This window comes from Equus caballus, chromosome 4, assembly GCF_041296265.1.
Source record: "Equus caballus isolate H_3958 breed thoroughbred chromosome 4, TB-T2T, whole genome shotgun sequence".
NCBI lineage: Eukaryota > Metazoa > Chordata > Mammalia > Perissodactyla > Equidae > Equus > Equus caballus.
The window spans coordinates 91,639,390-91,656,853 of NC_091687.1; the positions used below are offsets into that span (position 1 = coordinate 91,639,390).

At 45.5% G+C, this 17,464-nt stretch overlaps 1 protein-coding gene across 1 annotated transcript; it reads right to left on the bottom strand.

Moving 5' to 3' along the window:
• Positions 1-8,138: 8,138 nt before the first annotated feature.
• On the bottom strand, positions 8,139-12,941 carry LOC111773099 (spermatogenesis-associated protein 31E1-like). The gene is made up of 4 exons (XM_070266150.1): positions 12,662-12,941; positions 11,838-11,898; positions 11,319-11,379; positions 8,139-11,046 (listed from the first exon to the last, which is right to left on the bottom strand). Exons 1-4 carry the CDS (start codon positions 12,845-12,847, stop codon positions 10,632-10,634), a joined length of 723 nt encoding a protein of 240 aa, XP_070122251.1. The 5' UTR covers positions 12,848-12,941; the 3' UTR covers positions 8,139-10,631.
• Positions 12,942-17,464: the final 4,523 nt, after the last annotated feature.

The window sequence follows — 17,464 nt, forward strand, 5'->3', positions numbered from 1 at the left end:
GCCTCCCCTCCTCCACCTGCTCCCCTGGAAACCACTGATCATTTTACTGGCTGTATAGTGCTGCCTTTTCTAGAACGTCGTAAAATTGAAATCCTACAATATGTGGCCTTTTAGACTGGCTTCTTTCACTTAGGAGATTTAAGGTCCTTCATGAGTTTTGGTGGCTTGATAGCCCATTTCTGTCTATCGTTGAATGTATGGATTACTACAGTTTCTTTATCCATTCACCTATTGAAGGACATCTTAGTTCCTTCCAGTTTTTGAATAAAGCTTATCAATTATGAATAAAGCCGTGTGAATAAAGCCATCCAATAATGAATAAAGCTGCTATAAACATTTATGTGTGGGTTTTTGTGTGAACATAGCTTTTCAAATCAACTGGGCAAATACCCAGGGGCACGATTCCTGGCTCGTATGTTAAGTCTATGTTTAGCTTTGCAAGAAACTGCCAGACTGCCTTCCAAAGCGACTGCACCATTTCGCACTCCCCCACCAATGAATGAGAGTTCCTCTTCCTCCAAGCTTTCTCTTTGAATTCAAATCACGTCACTCAAAACATGAAGAAAAGCTCCTAGCCAACCTCCACTGCTCCAAAAGGCAGGATTTCCATAGGAAGAGTTGGTGACTGAGGCACAAGTCCTTGGAATCCACCATTCCCGTGGCTCTGGGGGCCACTAGTTCCCAAAGGACACCTGGAGAAGCACTATTTTTGCAGTATAAAAGGAAGTGATGACTCCTGGCTGAAAGAAGGGAAAAGCATGTCGAGGACACCTGGGATCCTAGGAATCTTCATTACACAGGCAAACAGTACTTCTGCGACATCAGAAGGAGCTTCACTAACCAGACACTCAAGATACACATGTGTTACCTGGGTCCCAAGACTTCCTCATGTACACTGCAGTCAGGACAAGTTTACCAGCAGGAGCCTTCACAGTGAAAAGACGTGACATAGCAGAGAAGTTAACTTGCCAGCTTTTTCATTTGCCAACACTTAACCACAAAGATGCACTGAGCTTGTATTATGGGCCAGCCACTGTGCTAGATGCTAGCAACCCAGAACTCCCAGGACAATGGAGGAGTCCAAGATGTCCACAAATCATCACAATTCAATGCAACACACACAATAATAAACGGACACGCATTGATTTTGGAGCTGATGATACAAATCTGGTTAGTACTGAGAGCAAGTTAAGTGGCGATTTCCACAAGAAATTGCATCCAAGGAATCAAGCCAGTCAACCTGAGGGGCCATAAGTACTTTTTTAGGCTTATGGTAAATTACTGCAACTAGCTTTTTGTAGATGGATTTGAAAGAGGGGATGAATTCCCTCATGTTTTTGAGGCTATTGTGGAGGAAAAGATGGCAGGAAATAAAGGAAAAAACCCAGCGGTGGTGCAACCCTGGGCAGAGAGAGAGAGACATTTATTACAGGAGCAGCTGCACCCCACACTCACCAGTTCCCGAAGCTTCCCTGCCATTTGGAGAGAAGACAGCGCACATTTTGAGGACACAGTGGAATGCAAGCGATTGATGGGTCAACACGGCTGGCTGGGCTGGTGATTTTGTAATTACAAAGCAGATTTTTTATACAGAATGGTTACCCCAACTGTGTAATTAAGAGGATCGTTAAGGAATGTTGCTGGGCTGTGCATCACCCTGGGGCTAGAGCCACCACATGGTTACAATAGAAAAATGCACTCAGGCGTCATCAAAGACCATTGCTAATTAATTGAAACAAATATTTGCAATAACACTTCCTGTATTTGATATATTTGCAACAGTTGAATGCTGAGAGATTCTTAATAGAGTGGGGAGCTGGTCTGAATAGGGGGGGAAATAACAGAAAAACAGGTGTTGGGCCCCAGGTTAGAGAAAAACCAATAAGCCAGTTGAAATTGGATGGCTTCGTGTCGTTTTGGTCGGATTCAACTCTGCAGCGTGGTTCGGACCTTATTTTGTCCAGTACTTTCACCCTACAGTGGGCAGGGGTAAATTGGAGAAGTGCCAGAAATGAGCAAGCGTGATTCGAGGTGGAAAACAGCATCTATGCGGAAGGTGAGACAAGAGAGAGGACTTCGTCTGGGATGCAAATCTGTGTGATACCTTACTAAAGGCTTTCAAAACTAGGGAAAGTTTTTAATTTTTTTTTTTCAAGGATAGGGATTCGCCATTTCCATCTCTCCTGAACACACAGGAGAAATAAATCTCAACCACAGAATGAGGAATTTGAACTAAGCACACATTTTGACGTTTGAGATTCTGAAATAGGAAGCCACACAGATTTCCGATCTAATTCCCTCACAGCCTTTTGAACTGCAGAGGCCACAAATCCCAACACACGCCCCCTTCATGCTCTACACAAAATTTCATTTTGCTTCACAATTTCTGGACAACTTCTGTGCTGGAAATCATTAAGCAGCCTTTGCTAGATGAAAGCACTGCTTTAGAAAAAGTATAGACCAAATCACTAACAGAAGACGCCATCCCACGCATTGAAGTGGGTCAGTCTGTAGAGTATAACTGAAGCCACTGAAGGCGTAGGTATGGGTTATACATCCTTTGGAGGTTTCTTTTAATCTTAGGACTCTAAAAATTAATGCTTATTTGCCTTGTATTTCCATTATCCGCTACTATGGCCAAAACATAGCAGGTGCTCAGTAAGTATTGCTGTTATTGGTTTTTTTTTGAGGAAGATTAGCTCTGAGCTAACATCTGCCACCTGTCCTCCTCTTTTTGCTGAGGAAGCCTGGCCCTGAGCTAACATCCGTGCCCATCTTCCTCTACTTTATGTGTGGAACACCTGCCACAGCATGGCTTGACAAGTGGTGCATAGGTGCACACCCAGGATCTGAACTGGCGAACCCTGGACCGCTGTGCAAACTTAACTGCTGCACCACCAGGCCGGCCCCAGTAAGTATTATTTTTAAGAGATCACGTGCAATATAATTACTCAAGGCTCCTTTTAAACAGGGAATTTACATGTTTAATAACCTCTCCAAGTGATTTTGAAAACTCCTGGGCTAGGTCAACCAAACCTCAGCACTGGGCTTGAAGTGATCTCTCTGAGAACAGCATCCTAGGACAGGCTGCGAGGATCCCACTGATCAGATAGGAAATCTGTTATCCGATCAACAAGTTCAATCTGCGTCTACTCAGCCAGTCAGGTTGTCACAGCATAGCTAAAAAAAGAGGAAAGACCTTCTGGAAAGACCCTCACTGTTCTCTGTGCTTCCCAGCGTCTCTGCCGTGCTGGGAGCTTCTGTGAGAGGTCTGCACGTGTATTGTTGGCTCTCGGGGACTCATGATGAACCACCTCACTGGGACGGCCCCTTCTCTTCCAGCAAGGCGGGAAGCCTCACCACTGTGACAGGCAGAGGAAAGCAATATCCTCCGTGTCCCCCAAACCATGTTCCCTCAACTTCCATAGGAGAAAACACAGCATGAGTCCGAGGCTTTTCTGGTTTGTCAATTTTATTCAGTGTTCAGTATTTGAAATTATTTAGCAAATATGTATGCATTACATTATAGAATGAAAAATTCATATGAGCTTTTAAAAGAAAATGAGAGTCTTCAAAGAAATTTCTCACCTGCTAAAGTTCTAGCAGAGGCTCTAGAATCCCAGGGATATGCATTTACTCTCCTCTGTCTAAGAATAGTTTAGGGCAACGTGGCCCATGGGACTTTCTGGGATCGCGAAAATGTTCTGCACAGACACATGTGCTATTGACCATTTGAAATGTGGCTAGTGGGACTGAGGAACCGAATTTTTCACTGTATTCCATTTTAATTCATTTAAATTTAAATAGCCACATGTGGCTAGGGGCTACTGCATTTGACACATTTAAGGGAAAAACTTATGTTTTACTCCCAACTTCTCCTGAGAAAAGTCTTTGGGAATGAAGGAAGAATTTAGGAAATGGAGCAGAGCACGCGGCTTCTGAAACATTTTCCTGCTGTCTGTTGGCCCTCACTTCTACTCTCAACCCTCCGCTCACCGGAGAACCCTTTGCCCAACCTGTGGGAGAACTGAGCGTATGAAATGACCTGCTTCTCGGGAAAGCCAAGACAGTAACAAGAAAGTGTGAGGAACTCTGGGAACCCATCCTGGGTGTCTGACAATCCTCTCAAAAAGCCCTTACGAATCCTGGAGGTAGTCGTTTGTAAGTTCTTCTCATAGAGGGAGAAACTGAGTCAAGGGTGAAAGTATTTTTTGTTCCAGTGACTTGGTGAATGAAGTGGAAGCCTGCTCTCAGCCTCCAGCCACTGTGGACTAGCTGCTATAATGAACTGAGTCCTTCTCAGGGGAAGGCAATGGATTGTTCTTCACTGGCCTGCGAGGCTGCTGGGATTTCAGACAGACAGCATCCTTGTAAATTGACTGTGTGTATCGTATGATTTACAAACGCCCTTCTGACTTACTAATTCCTGTGCTAGTGATTTATCCAAAATAAACCATGAGGAAATGTTAATAACATTATATAAAGTGGGGAAAAAGAAGGGAATAAAATTACATACTATATTTATCTATAATAATATATTATCATATGTTATGATATGATATGATATACCTATGCCATATGTTATTAATATTTTGTATACTATTTAATAATATTATAATTATAACATAATCATTATATAAGATAATATGTATTATATATAAAATCTCAAGAGTTTTATTTAATGCATGTGTATGCCTACAACAAAAATGGGAAGAAAATACACCTAAACATTAATAGTGATTTATTTCTGAGTGGTAGGATTACAGGTGATTTTAGTTTTCTACTTTATACTTTACATTTCAATTTTTTAAAAATAAAACACTATTTTTATACTTGGGAGAGCCAATTATCTACAAACACCAACACCTCATTTATTAATCATGATTTAGCATCTTGTATCCAGTGAGAGCCTACTTTCTCTTCACCATTGTGGACATAACCATCGGTGTGCTTTGGTCCTGCCCTTAGGGAGTGGGTGTTCTGGAACAGCTTGGGTTTAAACATCCCTTCACTTTCCAGGTAAGTTTTCTCTGAAGTGGGCTCTGTGTGGAGATAGGTATTTGCAAGAGGCAGTGCCAGTGGGCAAGAAACAAGGATAGCTTGACCGAGGAGGCCTGGGAAGAGATAGGTTAGAGATTCCTCCAAGTGACCAAGAACGGGGGATTGTTCTGGATAGCAAGTGCCTACTGTCAGAAAGCGCAGTCCTGTAAGCACCTCGTAGAAAAAGCAGTGCCTTTTCTAATTTACAAAGAAGGCAACTTCTAAGCTAACAGTAGCCTTGTGTAGATGCTTTGGTATCACTGACTCCATCATAGAGTGAAATGCAAATCTGACAAACACACGCAGGGGCTATATGGGAAGTTGCACTTAAGAGTCTTCCAATGACAAGACCTCAAGCACACCTAATTTCTAACCACAGACATGCAATTCGAGGCTCAGCTCTTCCCTGAGGTGGCTTTAAGTTGAGGCTGATGGGCTTCGTTTTTTGAAAGCAATTGTTGAGAGAATTGGGCAAAAGGCAACTTAGAACTGAGCGGTGGTTTCTAAGGTGTTGAGAGAGCCCATTACCTAAGTGAGCCAGCTCCCCCCAGTCCACTGACAGACGCCGGAGCAGTTGAGAGCAGGGCCTTCTGTTGTGATGTGCTGCTCCCACTGAGAACACACTGCTTTGCAGGCAGGACACGTACCGTTGCATTATACATCACCCAGCTTGCCACATCCTGTTATGTTGCATCCCATCAGCCTAAGCCATGATGGAGCCGAACACAACCTGAGGTGACATGTAGCACTTTGTAATGCAACGTAGCATTTAAATCTACATCAGCCAAGTTGCACACATTGGCTTGGACACTGATGCTTGTTATTCAGAGGATGTGATCTAATGTGCAGGAAGTGCTGGCTGAGGATATAAAATACATCAAGGGAAAGCATCTGTGTCACACTCCATCTGAAAGCCAAAGTTCATCCACTACATTGAATTATCAGCTCTCCTCTGGAAAAATCCACAACCACTGGGTTCTTATGAGAGAGGACCTGACAAAGGGAAACACTCCAAACTTTGGTAAGAGGATGGTGCCTCCTGTCTATTATAAGATAAGTCATGGCGCTGTGAGGAGATCTTCTTCAAGTATTGATGCTGGTGGATCAGTGGATGCCATGGATGCTGATGGATCAATAGGAAGCAACTGATGAAGCATATGATTGGATTAACAGCTGTCACCTCGAATCAGAATAATGCGAAATGAATTATTTGTAGTTAAACTTAGGGTCTTGTTGTCATCACTCTTCTAACCAATGGATTAAAAAATACGACTTTTCAGGAAAACTATGATAATGAATGACCTGAATCTCTAAAGCCAATTCTTTAATATAAATAAAGATTTGACACCAGAATTCTACAATGTCTTCCTCCTCCAGTTGCTGCCTGAAGGACTGGGACCCAGCAGTCGTGGAAACCCTCTGTTCTCCAAACCCAACTCAAGCAACAGTAAGGGAACTTGGAAACAAACACGCAGCCCTCAAAGACTGCGAAGCGCTGGAGGGGGGCTCATGCTGTCAGTTTCACAGCAGCCTGGGAATCCTCACAGGTTCCTCTTAAGGAAAGAGAATTCACTGCAGTTTGAGGAGGACTTCAAGAGCTCACAGCCTGCTTTTGAATTACAGATGCTTCCTATTATATTCTTTTTTAAAAATTCCATGCTATAGGGTTCTCTTGGCCCAGTCAGAGAGGGATGAAAGCATCTGGGAAGAGGGCTCAGGGCTATATTTCTCAGGAAACTTTTTTTATTAAGTAGAATTGGAACTCTCCAATGGCTAAGCAATCCATCCAATGACATGTTGATAAGTAGCAGGCCCAGGGCCATGGTGATGTCAGGTAATCCTTCAGCTTTCGAACCTCCATTAGTCTTTCCTGACGTGTCTAAATTCTTACCATCCTGCCTTTTCAAGACTATTTGGTTGGCAGTAACAGAAACCCACTCAAATTGGCTCAGTCAAAAAGTGCAGCTAGATCTTACCGGAACTGGAACTGGAAAGCCATCTGAATCAAAGCAACTCCTCTTCCACCTCACTTGGTCCCTCTCTCTCTCTGGAGCCACGTGATCTCTCATCTTTGCTTTCCCTACATGACCTCTCTCTCTATCCCCCCGACTCTCCATCTCTATCTCCATCTCTGTCTTTTTCAGTTTATCTATCTCTGCTGATCAGCTTTCTCTGTGTCTCCATGCACACATAGACAAATATGGCTACCTTGGCCCATTTTAATTCTCCTCAATTCAAGTGACTGTTTGAAAAAAAGTACTAGTATCTTGTAGCTCTAATAAAAATTCCTAGCAGATTTAGGCTAATGTTTGGTCTATGCCAGTGCAATCAGTATTGTCCACTGATTGTCCACCATAGTTCATCAGTATGGCCTGGATGGTAGGGCCATGAAGTACACACATAGCTATCATGATCATGACTATAGAAAGTTCTCAGGTGTAGGGAGTGTGGGCTGGACATGCCCTTCCAAAGGCATCCTTGTAACTTCTGTTTTCTCTCCACTCTAATTGTATCTTCCATCTTCTCTTCCAACTAAAACTTCACACACATCATGGTACAGTGAGAGAGAACAGGCTTGGGAGTCAGAAAGACTTGGGTTTGAATACCGGCTCAGTAATTACCAGCCATAAAATTTTAGTTAAGAAGCATAAATCTCAATTTCTCTGTAAGAATGGAGGAAATAGCAGTATCTCAAGAGGTGTTTTTGAAGAATGACTTATTTGGTAAAAAATCACCTAAACTCAGACTCTCCACTTCTTCCCTTCCCATTCACTCCATGCTCATTTATTTCTCTGTTCTGCTTCCACCATTTCCTTGACATTGTTTTCATTAAAGTTAACCATGACATTCCTGTTGCTAATATTTGCCCTAATCTTGTTCATCTTCTTTTTAGAATTTGCACTGTTGACCACTCTCTCCTTCTTGAAAACGTTCTTTCTATGGTTTCTATTCTATCTTGTGAAAAAGTAGAATATATTGGTTGGTTTCTATAAAATTGTTTCAATATATAAATGAACAAAAGGAAATTGTCAACCTTTTTTTGTGTCATCACCTAAAGTTAACTACTGCTAACATGTGTGATTCCCTTTCCATTTTAATTTTTTTCTTTTTGGAAATCACTCCACCATGTTGTTAAAAATTTTACTTGCGGCGTCAGCGGCGGCGCCGGCAGCGAGCAGCGGCCGCACCGTGTGGCTGCCGGGGCCGCTGTGCCTGATGCTGGGCAGCGCGGCGGAGGGCCAGCTGCTCCCAGGGAACAACTTCACCAATGAGTGCAACATTCCAGGCAACTTCATGTGTGGCAACGGGCGCTGCGTCCCTGGCACCTGGCAGTGCGACGGGCTGCCCGACTGCTTCGATGGCAACGACGAGGAGGAGTGCCGAGGAGAAGGCAGGTGCAGGAGAGCAGAGCTCTGAGCTCCTCTGGGCAGAGGGGTCAGGCCCACAGCAGCATCCGTGCTCCCCACCCGCCCGCCCTCAGAGCCGGGAGCACAGTCATCCTTGTCGCTGCTGCTCCAGACTGTGACAAGGACAGAGGGACGGTGACGCTGGGCCAAGAGGGATGCGCAGGCCCATCTCCATGGCAGCTTCATCAGGGAGAGAAGAAGCTCCCGGGGCAGCGTCATCTATTCCCACCAAGAGCTTGGGGTGCAGGGCAAGCTTCCTCGCCCCCCGGACTCAGGGCCAGCACTGCCCCACACTCCCCTTCCCACTCTGTGACCTGTGAACCTGTCTCTACACTTCCTGGATCCTCTGCAAACCCCCTCCCTACAGCCCCACAAGTTCAAGGGCCAGAGAATGCAGGAGAGGACAGGCGGGGCCCATCCTGGGCTGGGGTCTTAGAGGTTTTGCTCATCTGCAAATAGCCCAAAGCTTCCATTTGTTTTTGTAAGGACGGTGTGATGGGAACTTCAGGTGCAATGGGGGAGTTGGGGAGAGGTCAGGTGAGCCACTCTGCAGTCAGCCTCCCCCCATGGCCCTGTCTCTTCTGGAAGCCAAAGCAGACACTCAGGAAGGGCGGAGCCTGACCCCGTTTTTGCCACTAGCAGGGCACAAACAGAAGCCACAACCTCTAAGGAGAAAAAAAGCGTATTTGGGGAAAACTGGGGTAGGAAGACACCGTTAGCACAGAGGGTGGGATAAGGAGAAAAACCAGGTTTTCTGTTCCTCCACTTCCCCATTTGGGGAGATAAGCGTTCCTATGAGGAAAGGTGTGTCAGACACAGTCTACTCATCCCAGGAGACACATATCTGAGGACAGCATGGCGGGTAATGGATTGGCTGAGGCAGCTGCCACCCTTAGCACAGGCTGGCAGGGTTTGGCTGGGGACCGCGGCTGCCTGGATGGCAAGGTCCAGTTGCCATGCCTATTCTGATCCATTCCCTCGTAGTCGGACAGTTGTGGTTCCTGGAGGTAGGTTGGGGACTGTCCTCTGTCATTGTTCTTCTCTGCTCTGGGGAGGAGGGAACGTCGTGGTAACAGGTATGTCCAGCTTCCCAGGCCTGAAATGGTTTTTATGATGCTTCAACTGGGAGGCCAAAAGTTCTCGGCAAGCCTCAGTTTCTCTCCCAGGATGCAAAGGATGTCACTGTCGATGGTTCCTGAACAGCCCTGCCATCCAACGCCGAGCTGTGTGTGACCCGTGCCCGGCTCTGAGTGGTGGCTGATGCGGGCTTGCCTTTGCAAGGGGATCCTCTGGTGCTTCATCCTTGTTGGGCCTCAGGCAGGGCAGGAGGCGTCTCAACATTTTTCTGAAAGGGCTGTCATGAAAAACCTCTTCCTTTTCAGGCAGGGGCTTGAGGGGTTTGGTCCCGAGGGTGTCTCCTATTCCCCCGACCTGGCTCCAAGACTGGGACCCTGACTTCCCCTCCAGAGTTGCCACCCCATGGCAGGGCTCTGGTGAGGCCCCACCCCTACTCTCCTCCCGAGGCTCATTCCTGGCCACTGCTGACCCTGAAGTCAGCTCTCAACGGCCTTGCTCGGCCCCCACGAAGGTCCCACTCTGCCCTTTTCTCTCTGAGAGGCTGAATGGGAAGGTTGGAGAAGGCGGCCAGCCCTCCTGTCCCAAGAGAGAGGCTTCTGAGGGCCCACTGCCATCGCCAGGTAGGGTCCCTCCCAGGGCCTTCTGATTTTCCTCACACACAGGTGAGGGAGCAGGGAGGGGATGGGCCAGGCTGGGAACTGATGCTTTTGTTGTCAAAGTTAAGACTTTGTCACCTGGAGGAGGCTCAAGAGGTTTTCCCATGAAGTGTGCAAAGTCAGCTTTCGAGGGGGCCCCAGAATCACAGGTGGCTGCGGGGGGAAAAGGGGACCGTGGAAGGGCCGAGTGTTGAGCCTCACATGCTTTCAGATCTGCAGGCCCCAAAGACAGGAGGGGTAGGCCCCAGCGTGAATTCAGCCCAGACATGATAGTGTGTGCTTCGAGCATCTGAGGAGTGTGTGGATCATCTTGTTCTTTTTCCCAGACCTCCGTTTGTATTCTTTCCGTGATTTCTGTCTCGAGCAGCTTCTGGACATCAGGGTTGGCAACTGAGGGGCTATCAGTCTCTCCCTCCCTATTTGTGGGGCCTCCCCAGAATGAGGCCACTGGTCAGTGGCAGGACAGGTGCCCTTGCTGGGACTCGAAGTGTGATGACACAGGGAAGAGCAAGACCTTGATTATGTTCCACCTGGAGAGGAACTCAATGCGACAGCTCACGCGGCCGTGGCCTGAGTTGGGAAATGGCCAACAGGAGTGACCTGGAGCTGAGCTCGTGGCAACAGGGCCTAGTGGAGTTCTGGTCAAGGCCGATGGAGGTTCTGCTGGCAGAGTGGAGGCCAAAGGTAGAGTACGCTGGGTGAGAAGAGCCAGGGAAAGTGCTGGGGTCATGGTGAGAGGAGCACCTTCCACAGGCTTCCCGCATGGCTGGCGGACTCTAGCAGATGCTGTCTTGCATGCCTCCCCAGGGGAGTCTTGAGATGACAAGCGATGGAAGCATCCCTTACAAGACAGCCTCCCTGGGGAGCTGCGGGAAACAAGATGCACAAGCTGTAGCCAGGAGCAGAGGGCCCTGGGACAGCAGGGCAGGCCAGGTGGGGGTGGCCCCTTGAGACCCATGGCCCTCCCTGGCCCCCCCTTCAATTCACCGAATTCTCCTGCTGTCCCTCACCCCAGGCCTCTTGCCACCCCCTGCCCCATGGCTCCCCTCCCAGCTCAGCCCCAAGCTGCCTGTAGCCCTGGGGCACATCAGAGACTCTACAAGGAAGAAGCCCAGGAGAGAAGGGCAAGATTCCTTACCTTTGCGAAAGGGACATCAGGCCCCCCACTTCTGCCAGGTCCTTCCGGCCAGCTCTGCAAGCTAGAAATTAGGGCACTGGGTCACAGCGATGAAGGCAGGGGCCTAGGGCTCTTACAGGAGGCTGAGTGCAATGTGCCTTTAGGGGAGACTGTTTGAGGTCAGACTCTGGAGCCCAGGCACCAGTGCCCAAGGCCACGGGATCCTTGACGGGGGTGGCAAGGCTGCTGATGGGTTGAGGTTGGTCGTTGACCAAGTGCTTCAACCTCCACCACAGCCCACATGCCCCTGCTGGGCAACACCCTGTTCCAGACGCCTGCTGGCCTTGGCCTTAGTTCCCAGCACAGAATCTGGCAAGTACTCAGGTTTTCATCTCCTTCCCAGGAGCCTCCCTGAGGGCTCTGTTTCCTGAGGGACAGGCTCTGTCCCTGGCATCCTCGAGCCCACGGAGCTGGGTGCTCAGGGACAGGAGATGGAGGCCAGCTTTGGGGCACAGGGCTGAATGGCAGGAGCTTGCTTACCTTTCCAAGCTCCCCTTTTCTTCCTGCTCCTGCTGCTCCTCCCTCTCGGCTCCACTTGACGCTGAAATGAGAGGAAAAACAAGAAACTGTCGGGGCTGAGCCCCAAGGCTCCCTCTCCTCTCTCTGGACCAGCTGCAGACGCACAGCGTTTGTGAGCAAGATGACTGTCTACACTGAACTCCTGGGGCTCTGGGGTGTTTCTTCCCTTTTACTTACTTTTGAAGTGGATAATTGAACACAAAATGGACATTTGCTGTCTTCCTTCTTTGAGGATCGTAAGAAGGTCCCCATGTGGGACTAGCATGCATCTTCTGTCACTGTTCCTCTGCTCAAGAAACGCACACATTCTCAGATGTACAGAATCTTGTGAGCTTTCTCAGGGAGGACTTTGCTTCCTGAGGCTACAGCCCGACTCCAGGTCCTGCCCAGAGGCTCTCGGGGGCTCAGCTCTGCCCTCAGATCAACCACGACAGAGAAAAGGCCCGCCTGAGACACCTGCCCCGGGAAGGTGGCTGGGGAACCAGTGCTCAGGGCCTGTCTTCCCACAGATCCCACTCAGCATCCCGTCCATGGCCACTGGTCACTGGCCTGGGGACTTTCCCTGGAGCCCTCTACCACACCGGGACTCCTGCTTGGAGAGCTTTGGATCGAAATCCTTGTGCCCACTCTCACCCCTGCCCACCCAACCTGGCTTGTCTCTAGAAGGATGATGTTCTATTCTTTCCCATCCCTGGAGTCCCTCTAGTTGATTCAGAGAAGTGGAAATCACAGTGAAAAAGAAGAGAGACTCATCTTCTGGTGGGTCTCGGTCCAGGATTTCTTACCTTCCTGACGTTTCTCCTTTTGTAAGTTAGTTGTAAGGGCAGATTCCTTTTGGGGGAGGGAAAGAACAGGAGGAAGAGCCCCAGTCCATACAGGATGCGGAGGATGGTACCAATCACCCAGGAAGCAGAACTGGAGCTCAACCAGGTAGCAACAATGCTTTTTAGATATAAGATAGGAGTTTCCATATCTCAAATACAGTCCTACTCTCAGGCAACTGAGCACTGGGAGTGACTTGGAGATTAGAACCCCATGCTCTCATCATGGAACTGTGGCCGTGTCACAGGGGCTCCTGAGGGGGGGAGGTGAGAGGAGGGCAGCCGATTGGACCACAGCCCCTCCGCCACCAACTGGCCTACAACTGCCTCCCTCCACCCTCCTGGGCCTTCTAGACCTTAGCTAGTTTTCTATTTCTTCCACCTGGAAGCCAGATGTCACCCCATTCCTTGCGTCTCCTGGATTCTTGGTTTGAACCCACCTATCTCATGGCCTTTGAAAGTCTGAAGTTCTCCCAGGAATTTGATCTAGTTCCCAGGATTCACACCCTCATTCTCCTCTCTCCTCAACTCTGATTGTTGTTTTCACCTCACTTATTGACTGTGTGTGTGTGAGGACACTGAAATGCTGCTCTCTTAGCTGATCTCAATTATACAATTCAGTGTTCTCGACTCTAGGCACCACATCAGACATGAGATCCTCAGAGCTCCTTGATCTCAGAGCTGAAAGTTTGTCCCCTTTTACCTGCCTCTCCCTCTTCCTCCCACTCCACAGCCACTGGCCACCACTTTTCTACTCTCTGTTTCTGTGAATTGACCTTTCTTTAGTTGTTTTTCGAGTTCACATGTAAGTGACCCCAAGCAGTACCTGTCTTTCTCTGTCTTGTTTCATTGAGCATAATGCCCGCCAGGTTCATCGATGTTGTGCAAATCTCAACTCCATTTGTCCACATAACAAGCTTTTGGTTTCGTCAATCTGGAAGTCCCACTTTATTTTATACTTATTTGGTTTTGAATATGAACGTTGTTATTGTTTCCATCAACCTTTGCCATCTTCACTCAGAACGACTCACCCAAAAATTGAAACGAATCATTTATTATTTAACATAAGCATAATAAAAATTTAAGTAATTAAACCTCCAAAAAAAAATTTTACTTGCTCATGATATAAATTCAATCAATAAGGAAATGTAAAAAGAATTAGAAATATAGAAATAGCTCAAATCCCTCTATCCTGAAATTCTATTCTTTATTTAGGATAACACAACCAAACACCCTTTGTTATCCAAAGCATCTTTTTAAATGCAAATGTGGAGTTAGAAAAATAGATAGAAATACATTTTTAAAAAATGAGCTTACACCATAGATGCTTTTTAAATTAAAAGAATTAAACTTAATTTAATTTTATTTTAATGGATGTGAAACAGAAGAACTGCTGAACTTCAAATAAATATTTCCATCACTACAAGAGAAACAATTTTCTTTTTTCTTTTTTTTTTAAAGATTGGCACTTGAGCTAACATCTGTTGCCAATCTTCTTTGTCTTTTCTTTTTTTCTCTTCTTCTCCCTGAAGCCCCCGAGAACGTAATTGTGCATTCTAGTTGTAGGTCCTTTTGGCTCTGCTATGTGGGATGCTGCCTCAGCATGGCCCAAAGAGCGGTGCCATGTCCGCACCTGGGATCCAAACCCGTGAAACCCTGAGCCGTTGAAGCAGAGGACGCAAACTTAGCCACTCTGCCATGGGGCCGGCCCCAGAAACAATTCTTTAAAAGATGGCTCCAAAGCTAAAAAGAGAACACGAAAAATATTAGAAGGTTAGTGTCATTACATGTTTCTATTTTAGACTCAGCATTCTCACAATTCCTTCCAACTCCCTTCACCCACTTCTTGACTTGTGTTGGTAGCGTTGTTGTTTTTGTATTGTCCACATTTGTAGCTTTCACTTTAATTTCTGTACAGATAATTCCCATGGTGGCTTGGAATCCAGTTTTGGCTCTGCAATTGGCTCTATATTCAAACATATTTAAGCCTCATTAGCAGTCCTTTTATTGTGGAACGCCCATTCCTGAGTTCTTTATTTAGATTTATCTCAATGTAGAACTTTGTTATGCACAGTTTTTTAAAGAAGTGCTCATGAGTCTGTATTCTTTGAGTTATTTCATGTGTGAGAGGGTCTGCCTATAGCTTTTTACGTGAAGGCATCTTGGATAATGTAGTATTCACATGGCACACTTTCTTTGCCTTAGAACTCTCATGAGGTTCCTCCTTTATGTCCTTCTAGCATTGAATACTTTCGTGGAAAAGTCTGGGGCCAGCCTTATTTACCGGTCCTTCCTGGATGCATGAGAAAAATGTCTCTTTACCTATGTTCATATAATTTAACTAGGTTAGGTTAGTGTAACTAGACTATATCTTGATGTTCAGTGGTCTGAGCAATTAAGATAGTATATATAAAGTGCCCAGCACAGAACCTAGAACAGAAGTTGACCACTATGGCCCACAGACCAAACTGGCCCATAACGTGTTCTTGTAAACAGAGTTTTATTGGAACACAGCCATGCCCATTCAATTATGTATTGTCTGTGGTTCCTTTCCTGCTACAATGGCAGAGATGAGAGATTGTGGCGAGCCCATATGGTCTGCAAACCTAAAATATTTACTGTCTGTCCCTTTACAGAAAATGTTTGCCAACCCCTGACCCAGACATAATCTTTTCCCCAACACACATATTCACTCTCTCTCCTATAAAATTGGAAATATGGTGATTGAAAGAAGATTTACATTTCACTTTCTAGTTTAATACCTTGTTTTCTGCAAGAAAAGTTTCCGTAAAATCTAGATATGTGCCCCACCAGCATTTTCTTTTCGTTCTTTTTTTTTTTGAAGATCAGCCCTGAGCTAACTGCTGCCAATCATCCTCTTTTTACTGAGGAAGACTGGCCCTGAGCTAACATCCGTGCCCATCTTCCTCTGTTTTATATGTGGGATGCCTACCACGGCATGGCATGCCAAGGGGTGCCATGTCCGCACCCGGGATCCGAAGCAGCAGACCCTGGGCTGCCAAAGTGGAATGTGCGCACTTAACTGCTGTGCCACCGGGCTGGCCCCAGCATTTTCTTAACTACCTCCAAAGAAGAGAAATACATATGCATTCCATAATTTTCATATTACATGGTATTATCTTTCAAAGATGAGCTCTTATCTATGTCCAGAGACCCATCTACAATTGAGGCAAAATGATGTTTCAATTTAAAACGCTCTTGCAGACAAGCAAAACCTAAAGGAGTTTATCACCAATAAACCAACCTTAAAAGAAATGCTAAAGGGACTTATTTAAGTAGAAAAGAAAAGGTCACAAGTAGGAATAATAAAATTATTAAAAAATAAAATAAAATCACCAGTACAGGCAAATACACAGTAAAGGTAGCAGACCAACCACCCATGAAGCCAATATGAAGGTCAAAAGACAAAAGTACTAAAATTATCTATTTCCATGATAAGAACATAACCAATAAATGTACACAAAAAAGAGGTTAGATATGATATCAAAAACATAAACTGTGGGAGGAGGTGAGTAAAAGAGTAGAGCTTTTAGCAAGAGGTCAAACTTAAGAGACCATCAACTTAATATAGATTGCTATATGCATAGGTTATTATATATGAACTCCATGGTAATCACAAACCAGAAACCTATAATAAATACAAAAAAATCTAAGAGAAAGGAACCCAAACATAATACTAGAGAAAGCCATCAAATTACAAGGGAAGAGAGCAAGAGAAGAAGAAAGGAACAGAGAACTACCAAAACACCCAGAAAAAAAGTAACAAAATGGCAATAAGTACATACTTATTGATAGCTACTTTAAATGTCAATTGACTAAATGCTCCAATCAAAAGACATAGTGTGGCTGAGTGGATTAAAAGACCCACATATATGCTGCATACAAGAGACACACTTCAGACCTAACGACACTCACAAACTGAAAGTGAAAGGATGGAAAAAGATACTCCATGCAAATTGCAATGAAAAGAAAGCTGGGATAGTAATACCTGTATTAGACAAAATAGACTTTAAAACAAAAACTGTAACAAGAGACAAAGAAGGGAACTACATAGTGATAAAGGAAACAATCCAACAAGAGGATATAACACCTGTAAATATCTATGCACCCAACATAGGAGCACCTAAATATATAAAGCAATTATTAACAGACATAAAAGGAGAAATTAACAGTAACACAATAATAGTAGGGGACTTTAACACTCCACATGCACCAACTGATGGATCATCCAAACAGAATACCCATAAGGAAACATTGGCCCTCAGTGACACATTAGACCAAGTGGACCTAGTAGATATATACAGAACATTCCATACAAAAACCGGAGAATACACATTCTTTTCAAATGCACGTGGAACATTCTCCAGGATAGATCACATATTAGGCCACAGAAAAGTTTCAACAAATTTAAGAAGATTAAAATAATACCAAGCATCTTTTCTGACCACATTGGTATGAAAGTAGAAATCAACAACAGGAAGAAAATTGGAAAAGCCACGAATATGTGGAGATTAAACAAAATGCTACTGAACAACCCATTGGGTCAGTGAAGAAATCAAAGGAGAAATCAAAATACCTAGTGAAAAACGAAAATGAAAATATGACATGACAAAATTCATGGCATATAGCAAAAGTGGTTCTAAGAGGGAAGTTTATGTCAATACAGGCCTACCTCAACAAACAAGAAAAATCTCAAACAATCTAACAGAACACCTATAGGAACTGGAAAACAAAGAATAAAGAAAG